The sequence below is a fragment of the Lutra lutra genome, chromosome 13, assembly GCF_902655055.1.
Source record: "Lutra lutra chromosome 13, mLutLut1.2, whole genome shotgun sequence".
In the NCBI taxonomy this organism is placed as follows: domain Eukaryota; kingdom Metazoa; phylum Chordata; class Mammalia; order Carnivora; family Mustelidae; genus Lutra; species Lutra lutra.
The window spans coordinates 41,927,623-41,951,942 of NC_062290.1; the positions used below are offsets into that span (position 1 = coordinate 41,927,623).

Genomic DNA, 24,320 nt, shown 5'->3' on the forward strand with positions numbered 1-24,320 from the left:
GGTATTCTTGAATCCACTCAACGTGGGGTGCCTAGAACTGATACAGAAAGCCACAGTCCTATTATTGGGCCATCTGGGTGGCTCAGCTGGTCAAATGTCCGACTCTTGGTTTCGGCTCTGGTCGTGATCTCATGGGTCATAAGACTGAGCCCCAGGTCAGACTAGGTGCTCAGTGCGGGAGTCTGCTTGAAGATTCTCTCCCTCTGCCCCTCCCCCCATGCTTGGGCACACCTGACATGCTCTCGCTCTCTCGCTCTCTCAAATAAATTAATAAATACATCTTTATGAAAAAATAATTTGACACAGCATTGTGGGGCTTCTAATATATTTAAGTGTGGTATCAAAGAATAGTATAAAAGACAAATGGTCAGTGAAACTATATTTTCACAAAGTTCTTATATTTTATAAGAACTTATGGGCAGGAGTATAGTAACTCTAAGTTGACTGTGATAAGTTAAGAAGGATATTATAATCACTAGAATGATCTTTAAAAAAATTAAAGAGGGCTACAGCTAAGAAAACAATAGAGTGATTACACTGGAATATATATATTTAAAATTTTAGTAATGCAAAAAAGGCAAAAAAAGAAGTGAGAAAACCAAACGGGGCAAGAGCACAAGAAAAATGGTAGCCACAAGTACAAACATATCATTTGTTATACTGAATAAAAAAGCAAGACCCAACTATAAGCATCTTTAAGAACTGCAATTTACATATAAAAACAAAGATAGGTTTAAAGAACATGTCATGCTACACTTAACACTAGTTATAAAAAAGCATGAGTAGCTATATTAATGTCAGACAAAACAGACTTCTAGACAAATATTTATTATAAGGAGTTCAGTAGAGACATTTCATAATGATAAAAAGGTTAAGTCATGGGGTGCCTGAGTGACTCAGTGGGTTAAAGCCTCTGCCTTCAGCTAAGGTCATGATCCCAGGGTCCTGGGATCGAGACCTGCAACGGGCTCCTTGCTGAGCAGGGAGCCTGCTTCTCCCCCACCCTCCCCCCCACCCACGTGCTTGTGATCTCACTCTCTCTGTCAAATAAGTAAATAAAATCTTTGAAAAAAAAAAAGGTTAAGTCATTAGGAAGATAAAATAAAATATATATAAACCTAATAACAGAGGCTCTAAATATACAATGCAAAAACTGACAGAACTAAAGAAAGAAATGGGTGATCCTGAATCAAAGCTGGAGGTTTTTCACTCTGTGAGCAAATGATAGAGCAGCTAGATAAAAATCAGTGAGGACAACAGTATGGTCCATCCTAACTGAGCACTTAAATCACTACAGAAAATTCTATCAAGCAGTGCTACTCTAGAGTCTGGACCAAAGACATACCTGTAACTTTAAATATACAAATTGATTTTAGAAGAGAAAAATGAAGATTATATAATTAGAAATTCTGTCAGTACCTTTTTACCAGCTATTTTTCTCCAGTTTGCATTTAAACTTAAATTCCATTGTCCTATAGCACTGAATACATACACAGTAAGCCAAAAAATCGTGCATTTTTACCAACACCAAATAAAACCTAGTCATATGTTATGAGAATTCTGAAGTACAAATTTGACAGAATACAAGAATCATTTAAAAATGACATCTTAGGGGCACCTGGGTCACTCAGTGGGTTAATCTTCTGTTAGGCTTGGGTCATGATATCAGGGTCCCGGGACTGAGCCCGCATCGGGCTCTCTGCTCAGTGGAGAGCCTGCTTCCCCTTCTCTCTCCGTCTGCCTCTCTGCCTACTTGTGATATCTCTCTCTGTGTCAAATAAATAAGTTAAGAAAAAAAACTTTAAGAAAAGACATCTTAATATTTAACTTACTTGTATATTTGGTAGCTTGTCCTAATTTTGAGTCCACCTTTGATGAAGTTGATCATATTTTCATCCTGAAAACAATTCAGTTAAATAATCAGATCATTTAGCAAAAGATTCTTACACGTTACCATTATATATTTGTGTGATTAGAACAAAACACTGTCTTTTGAGGACATAATTTTTAAATTAAAACATTCTTCTTGTTTTACATTTGCAATGTTCTTTTGCAATTTTCCTTCCAACTTAGATGGCAATAAAAAGAACACATTTTAAGCATTACTTCAAGCAAGTAATTAAGGAAGTAATCCTTACCACTTAGTGGCCAAATATGTTAGTCCAAATCTACTGTGATAAACATCATCTAATGCAGAATTTTCTTCTGGGTTCAACAGAATCCAAAATGGGTGATTTAAGGATATTCTCTAAGGACAAACTTTCCAGTCCATCACACTTCAGGACATGGGCTGATGGTTCTTCTTTTGCACAGTACTTTAGCATTCAGTCTATTTAACACCGTAAATGTCACTTACATAACATTTCTAGAACAAAAATTATTGATCTGGATTCTAAACTGATTGTCACCAATACACAGTTTTGTTTTGGAGAAAAAAAAGTCATTTCACTTTTCTTTGCCTATGGTCATCAACCATAAAGTGGAGGCAGAGGGCCTAAATGAATATCATTTTCAGGGTCAGCATTCTAGGATTCCAAGAGAATTGTTTAATAAATTATATCAAAACCTGCTTAAAAGAAGTTAATCTAACAGTGCTAATGGAGACAGCCCCATATTTCACACTTCTGAGGAGAGTATTTTTCTAGTCTATTGATAATGGAGAGAAACTCGTATTTATTTCCTGTGGCATCCTTCTAAAGAAGAGGAAAATTTGCTTTAGCTTACAATTTTCATTAATTATTAAATCTTTAACATTTAAATTATTCTAAGAATCAATAAATGCAAAATTCACTATGCAACTTAAATGTTTATCTTCTTATTTTAAGGAATCTTATGATTACACAAGTTCCAAGATAGGCCAGGAAAGAACCTCCTAAGTCACATTAAAATCTGCCTCAAATAATAATATTTCATTTCATGATTCACCGAATATTTACTGAATGCCTATTTTATACCAGGCATCTGAATGAAACATCAGACAAAAGCAGTACAAGGTGCTAAGGGCTGGAATCATGCACACAGATGGAGATATGCACAGGATGTCAGGAGAGCGCAGAGCAGGGGCGGAGGTGGCATGGAGAGGACCATAGAAGCTTCCTGGGAGCATTGAGGCTTAAGGCACAGAAAATAACTAGGAAGTGGCCAGATTAAGGAAGGCAAAGCAGATGCGTACCTTGGGAGCCAGGGAAAACTCAAGCAGCAGGAAAGGCAAGGAAGCATTAACGATCATGGCGTGCTTGGCCATCTGGGCTTACAGAAGTCAACGCTGCCACAGAAGCTTCTACAGAGACAGAACGAAGGAAGAAAGCTACCGCTACCCATGCCACTCAGGTACGCAACACACCTGTTAGTAGCATCTGAGGACATGGGTAAGAGGGGAGGAGGGAGTGTGGGCAAAGACATCAGTTTAGTTTGAAAAAGCCTCCCCCCGCCTCCTTGCTGATATTCTGATATGGAACCACTGCCATAGTCCCTGAGAGCAACTCAATGCTATAGCACAGCAATGACATGGTGACAGTCTCATCTCTGAGAAGGCACTCAGCAGCACAACGGACAACGAGCAGGAGGTTAAGAGAAATCAGAGCCAGAGTGTCACTAGGCTGCTGCGCCATGTAGAGAAGAGCTGATGAACACCCCACTAGAACACCCGAGAAGGAAGAGGAAGAGATGACCCCGCTAAATCTTCACAAGGTCAAAGAAACAGGAGCATTAAACTGGATATGGAGGCATGAGGAAGAGGGAGGAGTCTTGGCTATCTCCCAGATGTTTAATTGCAAGTCCCCACAATAAAAAATATGCCTTCAAATCCCAGATTTGATTGTCATAGCCCCATTTGGAAAACACGTCAGAAAAACTGGGGGGGCCTCTGTGACTAGCATTATGTTTACCGAGGCATTAAGAATGTGGTTTTCAACCAGACTTCATAATACATAGGGTTTAAGGAAACAGGGTCATAGACCAGATTGGTTCAATTTTACCAAACCAGAATCCAACCTAAGAAGTCCATTTCTAGGAAAAAAAAAAAAAGAAAAGAAAAGAAAAGAAAAAAGAACAGCAACTCTCAATACAATGTAAAACATTGCAATTGAGGAAGAGCTCCAATTTTACAATTGCATTTCTGCCCCCTTACAATCTTGACCCCACCTCTACCCCCAGTGTATCCATCACCGCCACCCATGGGGCCTTGATGTTAAAATCCATGTTTCTTAGAGGTGCTGGAAGATTCAATGTTAGACAAGGCACTGGTTGTAACAGCTAGAGGTCAAATTAAAATGTCCCTTAAAGAAAGGTACTCATGGTTTGGTTTAGTGACTTTTTAAAACTGCTCTTCCAAAGGAAGAAATAAAAGCAAGAAAGGGGCATGAGAGTAGAAGGAGGGGAGAAAATAAAATCGGAAGTATGGATGAAAAGCCTGGTGCTCCAAGCATGCATGCCTGAGCTTTGCTGAAGCATCTGGTGAAAGAAGGGAAGGGGCAAGGATGAAGACGCCTCTTTTGCCCAGGGCCTATAGCCCTCTACCATTAGCAAATGCAAAGAGGGATAATCTCACACCTCTCATACAGAGAAGCATCCAGAAATTCCGTGCAGTAGTTGCAAAACAGTCCCTTTACAAGGCAGTGGTTCCCAATAGACTGAAACTCGAAACAGACTCCAAGTGCATTTGAGTAGGAACAAAGCTCCCTGGGGTCATTTTTCAGTCCAAGTTTATCAGAACAACAAGTATCTTCCATTACAAGTCGAAGTCAAAAGAACTGAAGCACGGACATCGAATGAGCCCCATTTTTCCTATGTAGTACTGGCAGGCTTCCCCGGCGTTACTGATTCTAAGCCAAACATTTATTACCTGCACAAACGTGAGTGCTGCTTTCTGTAGGAGACACTCGGCATAACAGATTTCGGCATGCATTTCCTCTATTAAAAACAAATAAAATGACATTAAGGAAAATCCTATGTCCACAGTAATTGCTCTGAGATGTTCAGGAAAGACTTGCAGCTCCATGAACCCAAGAGAGAAATCTAGGTTGCTTTGGTACTTCCATAAAAGCAGAACGATGACCTCGGTTCTCAGTCCCTCGGCAAGATTTTCCTAGAATGTGTAAAAGGATTTAAGGAAGTCATCTTTGGTCCCACTCAAATATAACTGCAAAAAGTCAGGGGCTTGGAGCCAGAGACCCAAACTCAGCTCACAAGAAGAAACCAAAATTTAAAAGCACTTAAAAAAAAATCACTCTTTAACTTAATAGTAACACAGAAGTTTAACCCAGTTAGAGAGATTGATAAAAACTATCTTAAATTTATGAATTCTAGCTTCAAAATATGCAGGTATGATAATCATGGCAATGACTAGACACACCATTAACTTAAAGAGAAAGAGGCAGTACTCTGGAGTTCTGTGAACAAGTATGGACCAGCGCCCCCAAGTCATGACTCCTCAAACACCGAAGACATGATCTAAAAAGAGCTCACACTAGCACAATTCCAGGCTATTTTGATCGCTGAGCTATCTAGTGCAGGAACGAGGCACTCACAAAAGGGACTCTGTAAAGCTATGTATATCCCAGGGACATATGGAATGCCCCAAAACACATGGCCGGGCTTCCCAAACAATACCTTACACTTGCAGAGACTGGGGTGGGAGGGAAATCTTTGCATTTTTGCATAAACAAAATCAGCAGATTCCTGTTTTATCCATGGGATGCAAACTGGCATTTTATTTAAGTAAATGAGCTTGGGGGATTTAACAGCCCGGGTTGGGGGAAAGGTTCTGCCGTGTCATGGGTATCCACCTCTCTGCAGCCGGCCACCTCGTTCATAAAGTCTAGCTGGTAACGTCTTCACTTCACAGCTAAAGAATCAAACGAGGATCTGGGCAGAGCTCACTATGGAGAGTAAGCCCTCAGTTTTTGTAACTACTTTCTCAGAGACTACTGCCCTTGGTCCACGTTGGGCTTTTTCATAAAAGCTCAGAAAGCAGGACATTTTTTTTTTTAAAGATTTTATTTATTTATTTGACAGAGATCACAAATAGGCAGAGAGGCAGGCAGAGAGAGGGGGGGAAACAGGCTCCTTGCCGAGCAGAGAACCCCATGCGGGGCTCGATCCCAGGACCCCGAGATCATGACCTGAGCTGAAGGCAGAGGCTTTAAACCACTGAGCCACCCAGGCGCCCCAAGCAGGACATTTTTATGTGATGTTAAATAGCTGAAAAGTAGGGTACTTCCGTGTTTGTGTGATGCTGTTGGGTCAAAGTGGAGAAGTACTAGCACTCTGTTTCTTTCACTTACACACAGACCCCATCCCCTGACCCTGCCACCCGACACATGACAGGCTGGTTCTCGCAAACTGGGTGCAATCCCTACCATGCTCACAGGCCAAAGGTTGGACTGACAAAGAAGCAACCAGGCGGCAGAGATCCTTCAATAGCCCGCCTACCACTGGGGCCAACCTCACAGATGTAGGGCCTGTGCACGTTCTGGTGGCCATCACCAGCCAGGGGCTCCATCCTTCAGAATGCCTCACCTCTACATGTGCCCCCACCGCCCAGTTTTCTCAGTGTTCGGGGGAATGAAAAGTGGAGGCTTCGATTTTTACAGAGCCACCTGAATTTGCTCTTCTTAGGTTCGTTTGCAACAGAGTGGAAAGAGTTTTGGCATTGCTCACTTTGAAAGTCTGCTCAGTGACACAGATTGTGTGTGGGGGGGAAGGTCGGGGGGCTCGTGTGATGAAGCACAGGTGTGTAAAGGGAGGACTGTAAAATAAGTCTGGAAAGGTACGTCGAGGCTCAACCATGTCAGAGACCGGTAACAACAGGTAACACTGAGTCCGTGCAGAGGTCTGAGCAGAACGACTGGCTGCGTCAGGGTGAAGTTAAAAATGGACAAACCGGGGCACCTGGGTGGCTCAGTGGGTTAAGCCTCTGCCTTTGGCTCAGGTCATGATCCCAGGGTCCTGGGATCGAGCCCCGCATCGGGCTCTCTCTGCTCAGCAGGGAGCCTGCTTCCCCCTCTCTCTCTGCCTGCCTCTCTGCCTACTTGTGATCTCTGTCAAATCAATAAATAAAATCTTAAAAAAAAAAAAATGGACAAACCTCAGAGCAGCCAAACCATGGGCCAAGAAGGCAGAGATAAAACGCAAGGAAATTTGAACTCTGTCTACCATATGTAAGTGTCCTTCCCGTTAAATCCCTTTCACATCCTAAGTACTGCATTTACATATCTGTTTTTAAAGGAAATTTGAAAACCATTCAGGGCAATATGCCAGCCCTGAGAGAAGAAAGGGTATGTTCATGTTAAACCCACGAAAAGTTTAATTAAATATACTGACTCCTGCAGACAACCAGCCACTCAAGGATGTAAATGAAAATTACCAAGAGGAAAAACAAATCACATACTAAAGCTACAATGTTGTGACATGCTCCCTTGAACACAAAGTCTGTTCGGGTTGTAGTGACAGCCAAACTCATTAGGAATAAAATGCAACTTAATTTATAAAAGTCAAATTCCTTCACTCTGCTTGATTTATATTGGGCAGTTCCCCCATTCTCAAAATTAACCATTTGGCATTTATGAATAGGTACCTTACCAGAACATTTCTTAATTATATTTCCTTAGTCTACGGAAGGAAATAGCTTCACCCTGTGCTAAAATGTTAGCTAAACAAGCCTTTGGGTGTAAAAGTCTAAATAAACCTGTTTCTCAGACTATGCTATAGTCACAAGCTAATTTACGTTTATTATTTTCTAATTAAGACTATTTTTTAAAGCAGTTTTAGGTCTGCAGCAAAATTGAGGGGAAGGTACAGAAATTCCCCATGTATCCCTTGCCCCATGTGTGCTTAACCACCCCTGATGAATTGATGAACCTCCGTGGACACATCATGATCACCCAACATCTACAATTCACATTACAGTTCCTTCTTGGTGACGTACATTCTATGGTTTGGACAAATGTATAAAGACATGTATCCATCATTATGATATCTTACAAAGTTTTTTCATTATCCTAAAAATCCCCCGTGCTCCACATACTCATCTGTACACCCCAACCATGGGCAACCACTGATCTTGTCACAGTTTGACCCTTTCCAGAATGTCATACGCTTGGAATCCTATAGCCTGATGCCTTTTCAGATTGGTGTCTTTCACTTAGTAATATGCACTTAAGGTCACTCTGGGTCTTTTCATGGCTTGATGGTTCATTTCTTTTCAGTGCTGAATAATACTCCATTTGTCTGGATGGACCATAGTTCATTTATCCACTCACCTACTGAAGGAAATCTTGGTTGCTTACATGTTTTGGCAATTATAAATAAAGCTGCTGTAAACATCCACATGCAGATATAAGTTTTCTGCTCCTTTGGGTAAATATTAAGGAGACTGATTGCTGGATTGTATAGTTTTGTAAGAAATTGCCAAACTGTCTCCCAACGTAGCTGTACCATTTTGCATTCCCACAAGCCATGGATAAGGGTTCCTTTCACTCTACATCTCTGCCAGCATTTGGTGGTTGTGTTTCAGATTATGGAAGTTCTAATAGGTATATAGTAGTATCTCATTGTTTGTTTTCTTTTTAATAAGTAGTAATAAGTAAATAAGTCCAGATTTTCTAAAGTGCCATGTAAAAAAAATTTATAAAAAGATAGTAACACAGCACCATCTACTTTCAGGATGTCTCACATAGGAATGATTCAACATTTCCCTCATCCATATGTGAACATTTTGTTCCCTTTTCTACAAGCCTACCCGAGAAAGTGTGGGGTACAGTGGAAAGAACTGTGGCTGGCAGAAAGGCAGATCAGCTTTGAACCCCACTCTGTTACGCGGGGAATCCTAATCCATTAACCCATTACCAGTGGGTGAGTATGATGGGAAAAGGAAAAAGATATTCCATGTCCTTTATATCCTACACTTGCATACTGAATTTTATAAGTATGATCATGTTTTAACTTTTCAAAGACAGGAAAAACTTAATCTTTAAACAGGTCTTACCTTCAGTCAGCTGCTCCAATGATCCTCTAGAAAGAAGACTTGAGAAAGATTCTACAACTGTGCATTTTTTCCTGTATCTGTGGAGAATAAGTAGAAGGGGAGATGGGAAAGAGAAAGAAAAAATGACAATAAATCAGGTCAGGCTCATTTTCCTTTGACATTCATTTTTGTCACAGTCACACCAAAGAGTTAGCAAGGAGAAACACTAAACCCTCAAGTCTATAGCACAGGGACCACTCTTTTCCACACTGCACACCCAGCACCCAGCACTGGGCAGGCATCCTGTGGGCACTCCACCCAGGTTTACTGGACACATGAGTGGACAAACCCACACAAAACAATGAATGCTAACCCTGCCAAGCACCTTCCCTGATCTGTTGGCCGAAATCAATATTTCTGGGGGAAGAGGCATCTGCAGGTTAAGAATAACTTAGAGGGCAGTATTTGGAAACTCTCTTCATTTGTAGTGCGGCAACATAATGACACAAGGACATAGTTTCATGTTAAACTTCACCAATGCCAGTTAACAGCTGCTAGTGGGGTCTTGCTATACACACAGAGCAAAGATTAAAATAAAACTGAAAATCCGTCTCATTTTCACCAACTGGAAGTGTCCAAATATGTCCTTTTAGACAAATAAAGCTCTCCCTTCTGAATAGGCAGCATCTCCTGCATAAAAGGACACACTGGCTTGGCAGGCAGTAGCTGAACTCATCCACTCCAGAGAGACCCCTTGAGAGATGTGTGCTGCTGACCCCACACATGTCTCCCTCAGTTTTTCTCTGTGGTTCAAGCTACCAGAGGAAGGAAGGGAGGAAAGAAGGAAAGAAAAGAACAGAAAGAAAGAAGGAAGGGGGGGAAAGGTGGAGGTATAGATGCCAAGTGGTTGGCCAAACAAGAATCTACTATAATTCTTAATAGGAAATGTTAACTCTATTACATGGAACTACATGAGGCCAGGAAGCTTTGGAGTACAAGTCCCTTACTACAATTGGGGAGAACTTCAAACAGAGGTCTCCATCAGCAAACCATAATCGCTTTGTCACACAGACATAAAGGTTTGTAGTTGTATCTCAAGTAGTTAATTACTCAGTTCGTACTTTTGGCAGGTTTGTAATGCGTCCTTCATGGCAGAGATGCCGTTCTGGATGTCCTGTTGCTCAAAGGTCATGACCGCCTGCAGCACCACAATAGTACTGTAGCCCAAAGCATGGTACATACTCTCCTTAGCCCTGGGGGCAAAACACAGGGAATTAATACATTCCAATTAGACTTAAAAGCATGCAGGTCTTGTCTGATACTAATCAGAAGAAATCCTAATAAATGCATATTGTGACTTTGATAGTGGTAACTTTTACTCCTACACCATAATCACTGAAATAATACAGACTGAGAAAGGCATGTCCTAAAAAACTCAAATATCAAGGACTTTCCAAATTGAGCCTCCACAGGCTGCACAGAATGTTCCAGGTTGAAGCAGAAGCCGACAATTGTTTTTTCTCTGTTTCAGCACAAGGGGGCAGCCTGTGGACTCTTTTCCTTGAAAACATTTCAAAGCAAACCAATTTTTCCCAGTTGAACACCAGGCAATATACTTACTATCTTCAGCTCGGATATAAGTACTAAAATAAAGGCCACTAGAAATGCATTTTGTGACAGGGAGATTCTGATACAGAATCCGGAGGCCAAAGGAAAGCAAGATTTTTGCAATAAATTAGGTCAGCCCCAATGGGTCCATGCAAAAGTATGTTTTAGACCTCATATCTAATCTAATCCCATTATCTACAATTCATGATTAAAGTTCTTGACAATTCCAATTACTAAATTATATGTGAGAATTGCTTGGACTCTTAAGGGCATTGATCAGTCCTAATGGACCGCACATCCCAGACTTTCAGGCTGTGAAAACCTCACCATCTCTTTCTCAAAACTTCTCATTAGGTCAATTTGTTGTAAGATTTAAAATGGTAATGCACGATTCTGTTTTTAATTCAAATATAATGCACAATAGCCCACAACTACGAAAAACAAATGCAAGACACATTTTTCTTTTCCCCTATGGAAATAGTCTAAACATCCTTTGGTAATTTGCAGTCTGTCCTGACTAGTGAGGTCACTGGCTGTCTGGGAAAAATCGCAAGGAGTTAGGAACAGCGCAAAATTAATCATGTATTGTGGTTTTAAACCTCACATTTTATAACTTTTTAAAATCATTTTATTTTTTTTAAGATTTTACTTATTTATTTGAGAAGGAGGGAATGAGAGAGAGAGAGAGCACAAGAAGGGAAGGTCAGAGGGAGAGACCGACTCCACGTGGAGCAGGGAGCCTGATGTGGGACTCAATCCTGGGACTCCAGGATCGTGACCTGAGCCGAAGGCAGTCGCTTAACCAAATGAGCCACCCAGGTGCCCTTAAACCTCAAATTTTAAACCCAAAGTTCCAAGAGAAAAACAGGAACTCACATGGGAAAAACATATGTTTAACAACAAAATTTGCATAAAGATCAGAGAATATAAAACTTGACCAAATAAAATAATCACTTCTTTTCATTCTGTGTTATGACCAGCTGGGTGTCTGAAATGGAAAAAAGGAATCTTGTGTGAATAAAAAACAAAGGAGATAGGCAGGTAAGCTCAGAGAGGAGAGATAAAAAGAAAAAGGTAGGCAGGCCGAGAGAAGAAAACAGGGAAGTAGAGAGAAGAAAGAGAAGTCTGAGGACTGGGAAGGACAGAGGGAAACAAGGCAGAAGACAAGCAGGACAGACATGTGTTGAAGACAACACTGTGGGGCGCCTGGGTGGCTCAGTGGGTTAAGCCTCTGCCTTCAGCTCAGGTCATGATCTCAGCGTCCTGGGATCGAGCTCAGCAGTGAGCCTGCTTCTCCCTCTCTCTGCCTGCCTCTCTGCCTACTTGTGATCTCTCTCTCTGTCAAATAAATAAATAAAATCTTAAAAAAAAAAAACAAAAAACAGACAACACTGGACAATGTCCTTCAGCTGTGGGCGATACCATCTATTTTATCATCTGTTTCTAAGGTCTGAAATACTCACAGCTCTTCTACATTGTAATAGAATTACCACAGCAGCATCTGAGGAGGTAATGTAATTTTTTTAATTGAAATGTGTAGCTGACATAGGATGGTATGCTAGTTTCGGGTGTACGACATAGAGATTAGGCAATTCTATCATTATGCAGTGCTCACCACAAGTTTAGTAAGATTGAAAGTCTGTGATCAGAGTCACATTACCCTACTGACCAGAGAAATGAGATTCCCACTATTGTGCTCAAGTAACCCTCTAAAAAATTGTTAGGGTGCATGGAAGACTCAGTCAGTTAAGCGTCTGCCTTCAAATCAGGTCATAATCTCAGGGTCGTGGGATCGAGCCCCACATCTGGCTCCCTGCTCAGTGGAGAGTCTGCTTTTCCCTCTCCCTCTGCCTCTCCCCACCAACTCCTGCCCATGCTCTCTCTCTCTCTCAAATAAATAGAATCTTTAAAAAAGAATAATAAAAGAAAAATGAATAAAAAATTGTGACACAAGATCTAAGCTCATCCAAGCAAGTGACTATGTCTGAAGGCACAATGTAAGACTATTCCTGTCAAGCTCCGGGCACACTGCAGACATAGTCACATATGTCCACATGGGCTGTGGTCAAGGTGACACCTAGTATCAGGGCTGAGCATGGGTGTTGCTGCCACAATTGAAAAACGAACAGGTATTATTAACTGAAATTAAATCACTTAACTTATTTATCACATAAATAGGGAGTCCCAAGAACTTTTTTTAATTATCTTAAATTTCTTCTTGAACATTTGAGATTAGCATATTCTAGTTCTTTCCATTCTATTTCAAAGGAAACTTTTTTTAATATATAAGCTTTAAAGGCATATCCATAAAAACATTTCACTGAGGAAAGCAAAATGAAGCTCTACGAAACTATATACAGTGACAATATTTCAACACATAAAGAAAGAAAAATATGAGAGTCAGAAACATTCTACTGATTAAATTTGAAAAGACAGATTTTTTTTTTTTTAATTTGACAGAGAGAGATCACAAGTAGATGGAGAGGCAGGCAGAGAGAGAGAGAGAGAGAGAGAGAGGGAAGCAGGCTCCCTGCTGAGCAGAGAGCCCAATGCGGGACTCGATCCCAGGACTCTGAGATCATGACCTGAGCTGAAGGCAGCGGCCCAACCCACTGAGCAACCCAGGCGCCCCCGAAAAGACAGATTTCTTAACTGGATATTAAAACTGACCAATGGTAGAGGGTCTCCACCAAATTAGCTTAGAAATGTGCAGGTGGAAATGCAGATAAATTAACTGACAAACATGACATGAAAGAAAGAATCATCAGAAACATTTGAAAAAAATATATTTTATCTGAAAGAAAGTTAATTACCATGGTCGAAGCAATTCTAAGGCATCTGTAAATTTGTTACTTAGAAATAAGTTCAATGCCACTTCACATTCTTCTAGGCCACACTTGAGATCCACCTTGTTTGATGTTGACCTAAAGACCAAGGAAAAATACACAGAATGTCTACAGCTTTTACTATAAGCACATTGTCACATGTGTGTGTGCGTGGACACTTTGAAGACGGAAGGCTGGAATTCTAACTCTACCACTGAGTAGCTATGTCTTTAACGTTCTGAAACCTGACTCGCTCATCTGTAAAAATAGGAACACCACCACCACCTACTTTATGAAGCGGTTATGAGGGTGGAAGAAATTGACAAATAAGGCTCATAGCAGGCACAAAGACCACAAGCAGGGGAACTACCTTTACTCATAGGAGAGGGGAAAGTTATTGGGGTTTAGTTTGATCATGTAGGGGGAAAAAACACACTTTGGCAGAAAACTATGCATTATTGTCTAGACTGCAGAAGAGACCCCTTCGGATTGCTTTTTGATTCTAGGGAACTATCTTGCAACTCTGTAAACTGTATTTTCTTTTTTACTTAGAGTATAGTGGACACACAATGCTTCCTTAGCTTCAGGTGTATGACTCATCTTCTCTTGCTATTCTTGCCACAAATGTAGCTACCATCTGTCATGGTACAATGTTAGTCTAATATCATGGACTGTTTCCCTATGCTGTGCCTTTTATTCCCACAACTTATTTATTCCCTAAGTGGAAGCCTGTATGTCCCACTCTCCTTCACCCATTTTGCCGACCCACCCACCCACCCCATCCCTCTAGCAACCATCAGTTTGTTTTCTACATTTATAGGTCTGATTCTGCATTTTGTTTATCCATTTGTTTTGTTTTTTAGATTCAACACGTAAGTGTTGAATGTATTTGTCTTTCTCAGTCTGACTTATTTCACTTAACATTATATCCTCTAGGTCCATCTATGCTGTTGCAAATGGCAAGATCTCATCGTTTTTTATGGCTGAGCGATATTCCATTGTACACATACACCATATCTTCTTTATCCATTTATCTATGGTTGGACACTTGGGTGTCCAGATCTTCTGTATCTTGGCTTCCATATCTTGGTTATTGTAAAGAATGTGAATAACCATGGGGTGCACCATCTTTTTGAATCCTTTTCTTTTGGTAAATACCTAGCAATGAAAATGGATCGTATGGCATTTCAATGTTTCCTTTTTTGAGGAACTTCCGTGCTGTTTTCACAGTGGCTGTGCCAGTTTACATGCCCACCAAGAATGCATGAGGGTTCCCTTTTCTCCAATTCCTGGGCAACATTTGTTATGTCTTGTCTTTTTTTTTTTTTTTTTTTTTTTTGTAATTTTAGGCATTCTGACAGATATAATTGATATCTCACTGTGGTTTTGATTTGCATTTCTCCAATAGTTAGTGATGTTGAGCATCTTTCCATGTGTCTGTTAGCCATCTGTATGTCTTTTGGGAAAAATATCTATTCAGGTCCTCCACCCCTTTTTTAATAGATTCGGTTTTTTAGTGTTGAATTGCAACTCTGTAAATTGTAACTGAGAGCAATGGAAAATAATTGTCTATTAACATGTCCATAGACATGTAAATTCTATCCTGACTAGTAGAGGTTCAATTACCTCTTCTCCTTCAGCATACAAAAAGCTAGTTTTGCTGACTTTGGACATTAATTTCAATATTCTTTTACTCCATATAAATTTGTGCTGTTTCAATTTCTCCTTTGAAACTGTTATAACATCTGCCTCGTTCCCTCACTGATTAACGAGTTAAGTAAAATCTTTAACGTGTTTATTTCTACATCTGTATAATCATTATGATTTTACCGTTTATTAAAAGTTATCTGTTATTTGATAGAAATTTTGCTCTTTAAAATTAAGGTCCTTAGAGTGCCTGGGTGGCTCAATCAGTTAAGTGTCCAACTTGATTTCGGTTTGGGTCGTGATCTCGGATTTGTGAGATGGAGCCCTGTGTCAGGCACGGAGCCTGCTTAAGATTCTCTCTCTCCCCCTGCCTGTGCCCTTCCCCTCAACCAAGATAGACAGACAAATAAACAAATAATAAATAATAAAATCAGAGCCTTCTCCAAAATGTTTTGTGTAACTTTTTTTTTTAAGTAGGTTCCCTGCCCAGCATGGAGCCCAACACAGGGTATGAATTCAGGACCCTGAGATCAACAACAGAGCTGAGATCAAGAGTCGGAGCTTAACTGACAAAGCCACCCAGGCACCCCTGCGTAACAACTTCTAATAGGAAAATATTTCAGTAAGTAAATGAACAGTATGATAATTTAAAAGAACTTAAAATCACATTTCCATGCCACCAACCTCTTCAAATCCCTTCCTTCAAGCATGAAAACAAAATCCCACTTCAGTTACTCTTCTACCAGAAATGGGTTCTGATGCTTTTGCCCAACTGCAGGCTAACGTTAAGTGCTCTGAGCACATTCAAGGTAGGCAAGGCGAAGCTGTGATGTTCAGTAGGTTAGAAACACTGAATGCATTTTCAACTTATGATGGGCTCATTTGGGATGTAAGCCCACCGCAAATCAAGGAAGATCTAGAAAGGTTGATGCAGTAGTTACTTAGGAAACGATCAGACGAGTTAGAGGTTAACCCTGAGGGAGAGACTCATATTTCTACAGAAAGCTCAGATTTCCACAAGCAGAGACGTATGGAATGAAATCGTAATGTGAAAAATAAATGACTTTAAGATCCTTAGGAGTTAGTTCCAGCTTCATCTCCACTCATCAGTCTTCAAATCATCACACCCCTTCGTTGTACTGTGAGAGCTGAGCCCTAAGGCAAACTGCCAAAGCCACGAGTATTAGGAACACACTCACAAGTAGCTGAAATTTCAAATGCAAAATCTCAAATGCTAAAGATCTGGTGTATAACTTAAAGTTTAATAAGCCTGTAAGGATAGATAAAAAGCCCTTTCTCATAGTATAAAACATAACTTTCACAGAGTCACCTTTAATATCTGATAAAGAAACATACATGTTCGAAAAGAAAGAACTCATTATATTAATTCTAGAATGGGCAAGAAAGGAATATTACTTAGCAACTGTGATATTACAAAGATATTAATGGAAAGGAAAAAAGTAATGATACATTAACTTTGAAAAAGCAGGTACAAAAAAAGGAGGAGGGACAGGGTAAAAAATAATAACAAAATTTTTAAAAAGCAGGTTACTAAATAGTATATAGAACATGATGCCAAGTAATTAGAAAAAAAAAAGCACTCTATATATAAAGAGAAAAAAAAAAGGATACACATACACACACACAAAGTTAGAGTGATGGTAATATACATTTTTCTCTTTACTTTGTAGTTTTCTATATTTCCTGAATTTTCTACAATCAACATTTCTTTTTTTTTTTTTTTTTAAAGATTTTATTTATTTGACAGACAGAGAACACAAGTAGGCAGAGAGACAGGCAGAGAGAGGAAGGGAAGCAGGTTCCCTGCCGAGCAGAGAGCCCGATGCGGGGCTCGATCCCAGGACCCTGAGATCATGACCTGAGCCGAAGGCAGAGGCTTAACCCACTGAGCCACCCAGGTGCCCCTACAATCAACATTTCTTAAAATGCTCTTTAAGCCAAGGATACAAGAAGAATGTAAGTAGAGAAATAATCATACTGCAACATTCAGTGAAAACGCTATGGCTGCATCCATATCAGACAGAAGCATATGCCCAGGAAAAGACGAGAATACAGTTTAAGAGGTCATATTTATGGTAGATGTTTCTCCTTCCTTCCATTTTCTCCAATGCTTGGCAATGTGGTTATAATATTTTATAAAGGAAATTGATGATTTAAAAAATTTTAAGATACAAAAGCCTCAAAAGGGAATGTGTGTCCCAAATGTTGAATTTAACTTGGTTTCTTTTTAGGTAACAGTGCCATCCATTCACGAGTCCTTTAGCAGCTCTGCCTCTCCTTCCCTAATTTATAAAATAGGGAATACAGCTGCTTATTTTGCCAGTCAGTAAAATACAAAGCCCTACTGTCACATCAACACTGCAATTCACCAAAGGGTTGTACTGCTCTCCCCTGTCGTCCCGAAAACACCTGCACCCTCTTCCTGACCTGCTCACATTAGATGATCCGAGCCGTCCAGAGGCCAGTTTTGTATCAAGTGATGCAAAGGGACGGCTGCTTGTTGCCATATCTGTGCGAGAAAACCTATTAATAAAAAAGCAAAACAAAACAAAACAGAATGAGGTTTTTATTTCTTTGTCCTACAGGAAAAGTCCCCATAAATTCAAGTATACAACATAAGACCTTCAATTATTTAATACATCTCACCTCTATGTCTAATCAATTTTAAAAATCCAGTAACAAAAATCTATGTACTGTTACATGGTGAACATTTCTGAAATATAGCAGCAATAAAATAAACTTATTTTGTTTATTCTAGCACACAAAAAAGAAAAAAAATCACCCCCACAGCTCTCCACCCAAAGATAACACTGTATCCTGTATATAAATATCCTCCCAGATCTTTTCCCAAGTAAATCTATACATGTGTTTTTATACTTTATTGAAATGGAATACTATTGTAAGGATGGAAGAAGTTTTCCTTGACCCTCTTAGAGTCCCTGGCTGGGCCTGGCAATAAAATGGAGAAAGACAGATTAACAGGAGAAAAGCATATATATTTTACTTGACTCATCCTGAACATGGGAGCCTTCACAAGAGAACGAAGACCCCAAAGAAGAAAGCAGCTTTCACATTTGTGAAGAATTGGCGAGACAAAGGTTGGGGCTCAGAATAGTATATGATGAAGAAGTAACTAAGAAGACAACGGTTACTTTAAAAAAGTTTCCAGAGTCGCTAAACTGATACAAATGTCTTTCTCCAGTGAAAGGAGAATTTATTTCCTGCGTTTAGGCAGGAAAAGGGGAGCTTTTCCAGTGTTTACTGCTTCTTGATTGCCTTCAGCTCAAAATGATTTTTAGGTCAAATCATGGGGTGACAGGTTCTAGTTTCCTTCATCATATGTTTAACTTATCCTGAATCTTTTCTTCTCGACAGAATTGCTTTATAATAGTTACTGTAACATAATTTGTTATTTGTCCCTTATTTGGGGGGATGTAAGTTGCTCCCAATGTTTTGTAATTACAAACACTATTGTAAAAGCTCTTTAGTCACTAGCCTGATTATTTCCCGAGTATAAATTCTTGAGTTAAAGGACATATATTTTGCAAGGTATATTCTTTTAATAAATGGCTCCATTTCCCATTACATATACACCACAGAGTGCTAAGGAAACAAAAGAGGAGGTGGGGACTGATGTGGTTTACAGACTTGGGCCATTTTATTGACCCAGAGCTCCCTCCACAGACACATGGAGGCAGGTCCAAGCAAGAGAAGGAAACCCAGTTTAAGAGTAAGCCCCGCCCTGTGTTATAACAGAAGCCCCAACCTCCCCCTTCCATTCACCTTAACTATACACAAGCCATACAGAGAAAAGGGTTATTGACTTTCCCTAGGGAAACTTTTTTTTTTTTTTTAATTTTAAGTGTGCAATGCCCTCAATTAAGTGGAGTTTGATTCTAGCCCACCTTTCAGATTTCCCAATACCCTGTAATATTTTAGATTCAACATTCAATCTATCTTGAATATATCAAGTTCCCTAAATTTTATACATCAGGTTGAGGGAAAATCAAGGTTCTTCTCACAAAGGTGGTTGGGAGAAAAGAAAACACCAACCATACATAGAAAGAAATGTAGGTTAAGACAGGTTGTTTTCCATCACAATGCCATTTTTACCAGAATAGGGGAAGCACCCAGTACTTACACAAACCAGACTCGAGGACACTGACGGTTACCTCTGCTTAGAAGCAAAGAGAAAGATTTTCACAAAGCCGTCATCTACCTATCTGGACCATTCTTGCCCATCTGTTCTATTACAGATTCATTTATAAGGGCTAGAAAAACATGGTCGCCGAAATTACTGTAGAAATGACCCCATTTCTCATTTGTCTTCAGCTTCAATTACAAAATTCTCCCCAATATTGAAATTTTTATTTAATCAAAACTAATCACCTTCCTTTAACATTTCTGACTTTGAGGACATAATACTTAGAAAAACCTTCCCTCCACAAAGATTATATAGCATAATTTTACCAGTGCTGTCATTTTTTAATATTCAATTTGTTGATCTATTTATAATTTAAATATATGGTACAAGAAAGTGCTGTGTATTTTTTCTTAATCTTTTGCCATTTTCCCCAGGATGACTTCTTATTATTTTTTAAAAGATTTTTATTTATTTATTTGACAGAGAGAGATCACAAATAAGCAGAGGAGCAGGCAGAGAAAGCGGGGGAAGCGGCTCCCTGCTGAGCAGAAAGCCCTATGGCGATGGCAGGGCTCGATCCCAAGACCCTGAGATCATGACCTGAGCCGAAGGCAGAGACTTGACCCACTGAGCCACCCAGGCACTCCCCAAGATAATTTTTTAAAGACCATGTATTTTCCCCAGTGATGTGACATACCATCTATATAAAATACTAAAATTTATTAAGTTCCACTAAAATCAAGTCTGCTATGCCAGGTAAATGTTGCATGTTTCAAAGCTACAATTACACTATCCTTACCAGACAATAACAGATTTGAATTCAGCAAACTTAATAATTATTAATAAAATAATGTTAGATTTTATTCACATTTTCAGAGGTATAAAAGTTCTAGTCCTTTATGCCTTCTAGTCCTTTATGCCTTTGTATACATGTACACGAAGTCCCTGAAATTCTATAGTATTTTAAAATTTATATTAATATCACAGTCAGTACATCAGGCTACATATGGATTTTTTTATTCAACCGTATTTTTTGATATAGACCTAATTCACTCACTTAGACTACTATATAGTATTTCATCAACTACCTATTTTCTTCTTTTTTTATGATAAATGTTTCAAATACAGAGAGAAAATGACAGGCATATACCTGGAATCCATTTTTGTATAGTGTGAGAGTTAAATTTAATTGTTTCCCACATGAATAGGCAATTATCCCCGCGCCAGTGAATAAGTCATCTTTCAGCTACTCCTTGGCTTAGAAGAAACACAAAGAAAAAAGAGCATGTCCTCTCAACGTCATCTTGGAACATTAACAGACCCACCAAGCAATATTTCATTCTGTAAGGAATATCAGTTTCTTTGATTTACTATTTACTACCAATTAAGGTTCATATTATGTAAAATAATACATAAACTTAGATTTTTTTGGTCTAGTATTTGTACAAATACTGTCTTACAGGAGATTAAAAAGTTTCTCCTATAAAAATCTTATTCCAACATTCATCAGTTGCCCAAATGCTCCTGGAACCAGTTTTACCATCTTGCTGATTTCCTCGATCAGTAAGTCTTTGACGTTGTTAAAAGGAAAAACCACAAGCCCAAAATGGTGTCTCTTTGTCTCTTAGAGTTCCAAACTGGGGTTTAATAACTAATCTAATTCTAGTTTCAACCTCCCCCAGAAAAATAGTCCTAACCAATCAGTCAGGAATTTTCCCCATCTGGGGTCAATAAGTCCTCCATGAGTCTGCCACAGGGGCGCTCTCCATTCCCCAGAGGAAGATGAGATAACCTGCAAGGTAAGACCTGCTACTTTCCCTCCTATAGGAAAGCGACCCTGCCTGGAATAATCCTTTCCTTTTGCTAACAACTTTCCGGCCCCGCCCTTCTTCCTATAAAATCCTGCCGTTTTGTACAACTCCTCAGACTGCCCCTGTACTTGCTAGATGGGATGCTGCCCAATTAATGAATTGTTAAGTAAAGCCAGTTAGATCTTCAAATTTACTAGGCTGAACTTTGTTTTTTAACACTACCTCTACAATACTATATTTTCTCTTCTATACACATATTTATTCAGGCCTTTTTTCCTTCAATGTTTCTAATACATGGAACACTGCCCTGAGGTTCAGATGTCCTCTAGCTAAATGCTCCTTAGACTGCTTCGGTCTTAGGATCTGTACCACCAAAGTAAGCACAATTATTAAAAATTTAACTGAACAGAATGACTTGACTGTTCTACTCCTAAGCATAACCTAGATTTTATATCCATAAGTTAAAAGAAATGTATTTTTGGAGAGTGGAAAATACTGTTATTGGGTTGATAAAAGATAAGAAAAATAATACATCATATCTCAATGTTTTCAATTCTGTTGGAAAATTTGTCCTTCTTTTGCCCTGATTTTATGCCTTTTTTAAAAAAGTTTTTAAACAGCTTTATTGAGATATAATTCACAGACCATACAATTCACCCATGTAAAGTACACAGTCAAGGGCTTTTAGTACATTCTTAGAGGTGTTGAGCTTTCACCACAATCTAAGATTTTATTTATTCATGAGAGAGAGAGTTGGGGGAGGGTCATGGAGGAGGGAGAGGGAGAGACTCTCAAGCAGATTCCCCGCTGAGTGCAGAGACTCCATCCAACAACCTTGAGATCATGAGCGATAACCAAGAATCAGATGCCTAACTGACTAAGTCACGCTGGTGTCCCTATCATCACAATCTAATTTTACAACATTTTGTCACCCAAAAGAAACCTTGCATCCATCCATTAGCACTCACGCTGCACTTCTCCCCTCCACCTCTAGTCTTAGGCAACCACGAATCTGCTTTCAGTATCCACAGGTTTTTTCTAGTCTGGACATTTCATATTAATGGACTGATAGAATATGCAGTCTTCCGTGACTTGCTTTTTCACTTAGCATAAAGTCTTCAAGGTACATGTTGATGATGTATCAGTACTTCATTCCTTTCTATTGCCATTCCAGTGTATGGATAGAACACATTTTGTTTATCATTTTATCAGTTGATGGATATATATGTTATTTCCACTTTTGGGGTAATTTTTTTAAAGATTTATTTACTTATTTTAGAGAGAGAGGGAGAGAGAGCACTTGTGCTCAAGAGTGGGGGGAAGGGGCAGTAGGAGAGAGAAAGAATATCAAGCAGACTCCTGTCAAGCACAGAGCCAGATGTGGGGCTTGATCCCATGACCTGAGATCATAACCTGAGCCAAAATCAAAAGTTGGATATATAACCAACTAAGCCACCTAGGTGTCCCCCACTTTTTAGCTATTTTGAATAATGCTGCTATTAATATTCATGTACAAGTTCTTGTATAGAAATGTAATTCATTTTTCTTGGCTATATACCTAGGAAGATAATTGCTGAGTCATATGGTAAGTTTATACTTGACATTTCAAAAAACTGCCAGAGTGTTTTTCCAAGTGGCTATGTGATTTTACATTCTTACCAGCAATGTAGGAGTGCTCCAACTTCTCCGTACCTTAGCCAATGCTTATTATTATTCATCTTAGTGGGTGTGATGGTATCTCATTGTGGTTTTGACTTGCATTTGTCTAATGACTAGTGATTGAGCATTTGTTTAGGTACTTAATGGCTATTTGTATATCTTCTTTGGAGAAATGTCTATCCAGGTTCTTTGGCCATTTTTTAAATGGGCTATTTGTCTTTTTACTATTGAGATTCATATTGCTCTAATTTTTAATCAGTAGGTAAAACTATTTCAAATGAAAAGCTTACAGCTATTTTTAATACTTTTTCCTCTCATTCAAATCATAATTAGTAGAATCAATTCAAATTTAATTTCCCCAATAAATCCAACAGAATGTGCTACGGTCCTGAACAATGAAATAAAAGCTAACCCATTTTTTTTTTAAGATTTTATTTATTTATTTATTTATTTAAGAGAGAGTACATGAGTACATGAGTGAGGGAGGGGCAGAGGGAAAGGGAGAAACAGATCCTGTGCTGAGCAGAAAGCCTGACATGGGGCTTGATCCTAGGACTCTGGGATCATGACCTGAGCCAAAGGTAGACACTTAACTGACTGAGCCACCCAGGCGCCCAAAGCTAGCTCCACTTTTTTTTTTAAGATTTTATTTATTTATTTAAGAGAGAGAGAGAGAGAGCACAGAAGGAGAGTGAGAGGGAGAAGTAGACTCCCCCATGGAGCAGGGATCCCCATGCAGGGCTTGATCCCGGGACCCTCAGATTGTGACCTGAGCTAAAGGCAGACACTTAACCAAAGAGCCACCCAGGTGCCCTGCTAGCCCTTTTCAAAAAGAAGAAAAAATGAAATGAAATTTCAAAAATTAATAAAAAGACACAGTATCCTTTAAGCTTTTTCATCAAAGTTAAAATCTCTCTTTTGGGGAGAAAAGGAATGAAAGTAAACAGACCAACTTATTTTACTTATTTACATTCTGGGAGGCATCATTTATATACAATCTACAGTCTGGATGGGTGTCCACTGGAGTTATAAACACAAGACTCGTGGACACCACAACCAGGTTCCCGGGAAATCCACTGCTTATAAATTTCGACCACATGATCAGCTATGTTTCACTAAAGAAAACTCACAAGAACAAATTCTGCCCAATGGCTGATTCCTTCAAATAGCCATTCTCACAGCCTATAATCAAGGAAGAGGGGAGATGTGGCTGCTGCAGCTGACTGAGCAAGAACAGCCCAAAAATCAACAGGTATCCCCAAATGCACTGCCAACCTCAACCCCAGCTCTCACTGGTGCTTCAAATCAAAGCAAAGGAATGCCACCATTTTATCTCCACTCAAGTCCTGTTCTGTTATAGGGAGGATCTACAGGCTAAAAAAAAAAAAAAAAAACAAAGACAAGCACCAACAAAAGATATAATTATTCCATTAAGTCAGATACTAATGAATTTATAAACTAATTAACCTGCCCCTAAATAGTCCATGCTTAGGCTTAGGACAATCAAAACTGCAAACTTTCTTTCATATTATCTGTGGAGCTTGGGAGATTTTTATATTCTTTGTGCTTTTTGATTTTTTTCCCAAAGTTTCAAAAATGATTATGCAGTATTTTTAATAATTGGGAAAAAACTATATATT

At 39.3% G+C, this 24,320-nt stretch overlaps 1 protein-coding gene across 1 annotated transcript in view; it reads right to left on the reverse strand.

Annotated features, from left to right (window-relative positions):
• Nucleotides 1-24,320, reverse strand: part of TTC39B (tetratricopeptide repeat domain 39B) — a 127,710-nt gene that overhangs the window by 37,827 nt on the left and 65,563 nt on the right. Inside the window, exons 3-8 of the mRNA XM_047699404.1 lie at nt 17,494-17,589; nt 13,387-13,497; nt 10,087-10,218; nt 8,987-9,063; nt 4,844-4,911; nt 1,833-1,897 (exon numbers count right to left, since the gene is read on the reverse strand). Of these exons, the coding sequence (XP_047555360.1) occupies nt 1,833-1,897; nt 4,844-4,911; nt 8,987-9,063; nt 10,087-10,218; nt 13,387-13,497; nt 17,494-17,589 (549 nt within the window). The remainder of the gene's footprint in view (nt 1-1,832; nt 1,898-4,843; nt 4,912-8,986; nt 9,064-10,086; nt 10,219-13,386; nt 13,498-17,493; nt 17,590-24,320) is intronic.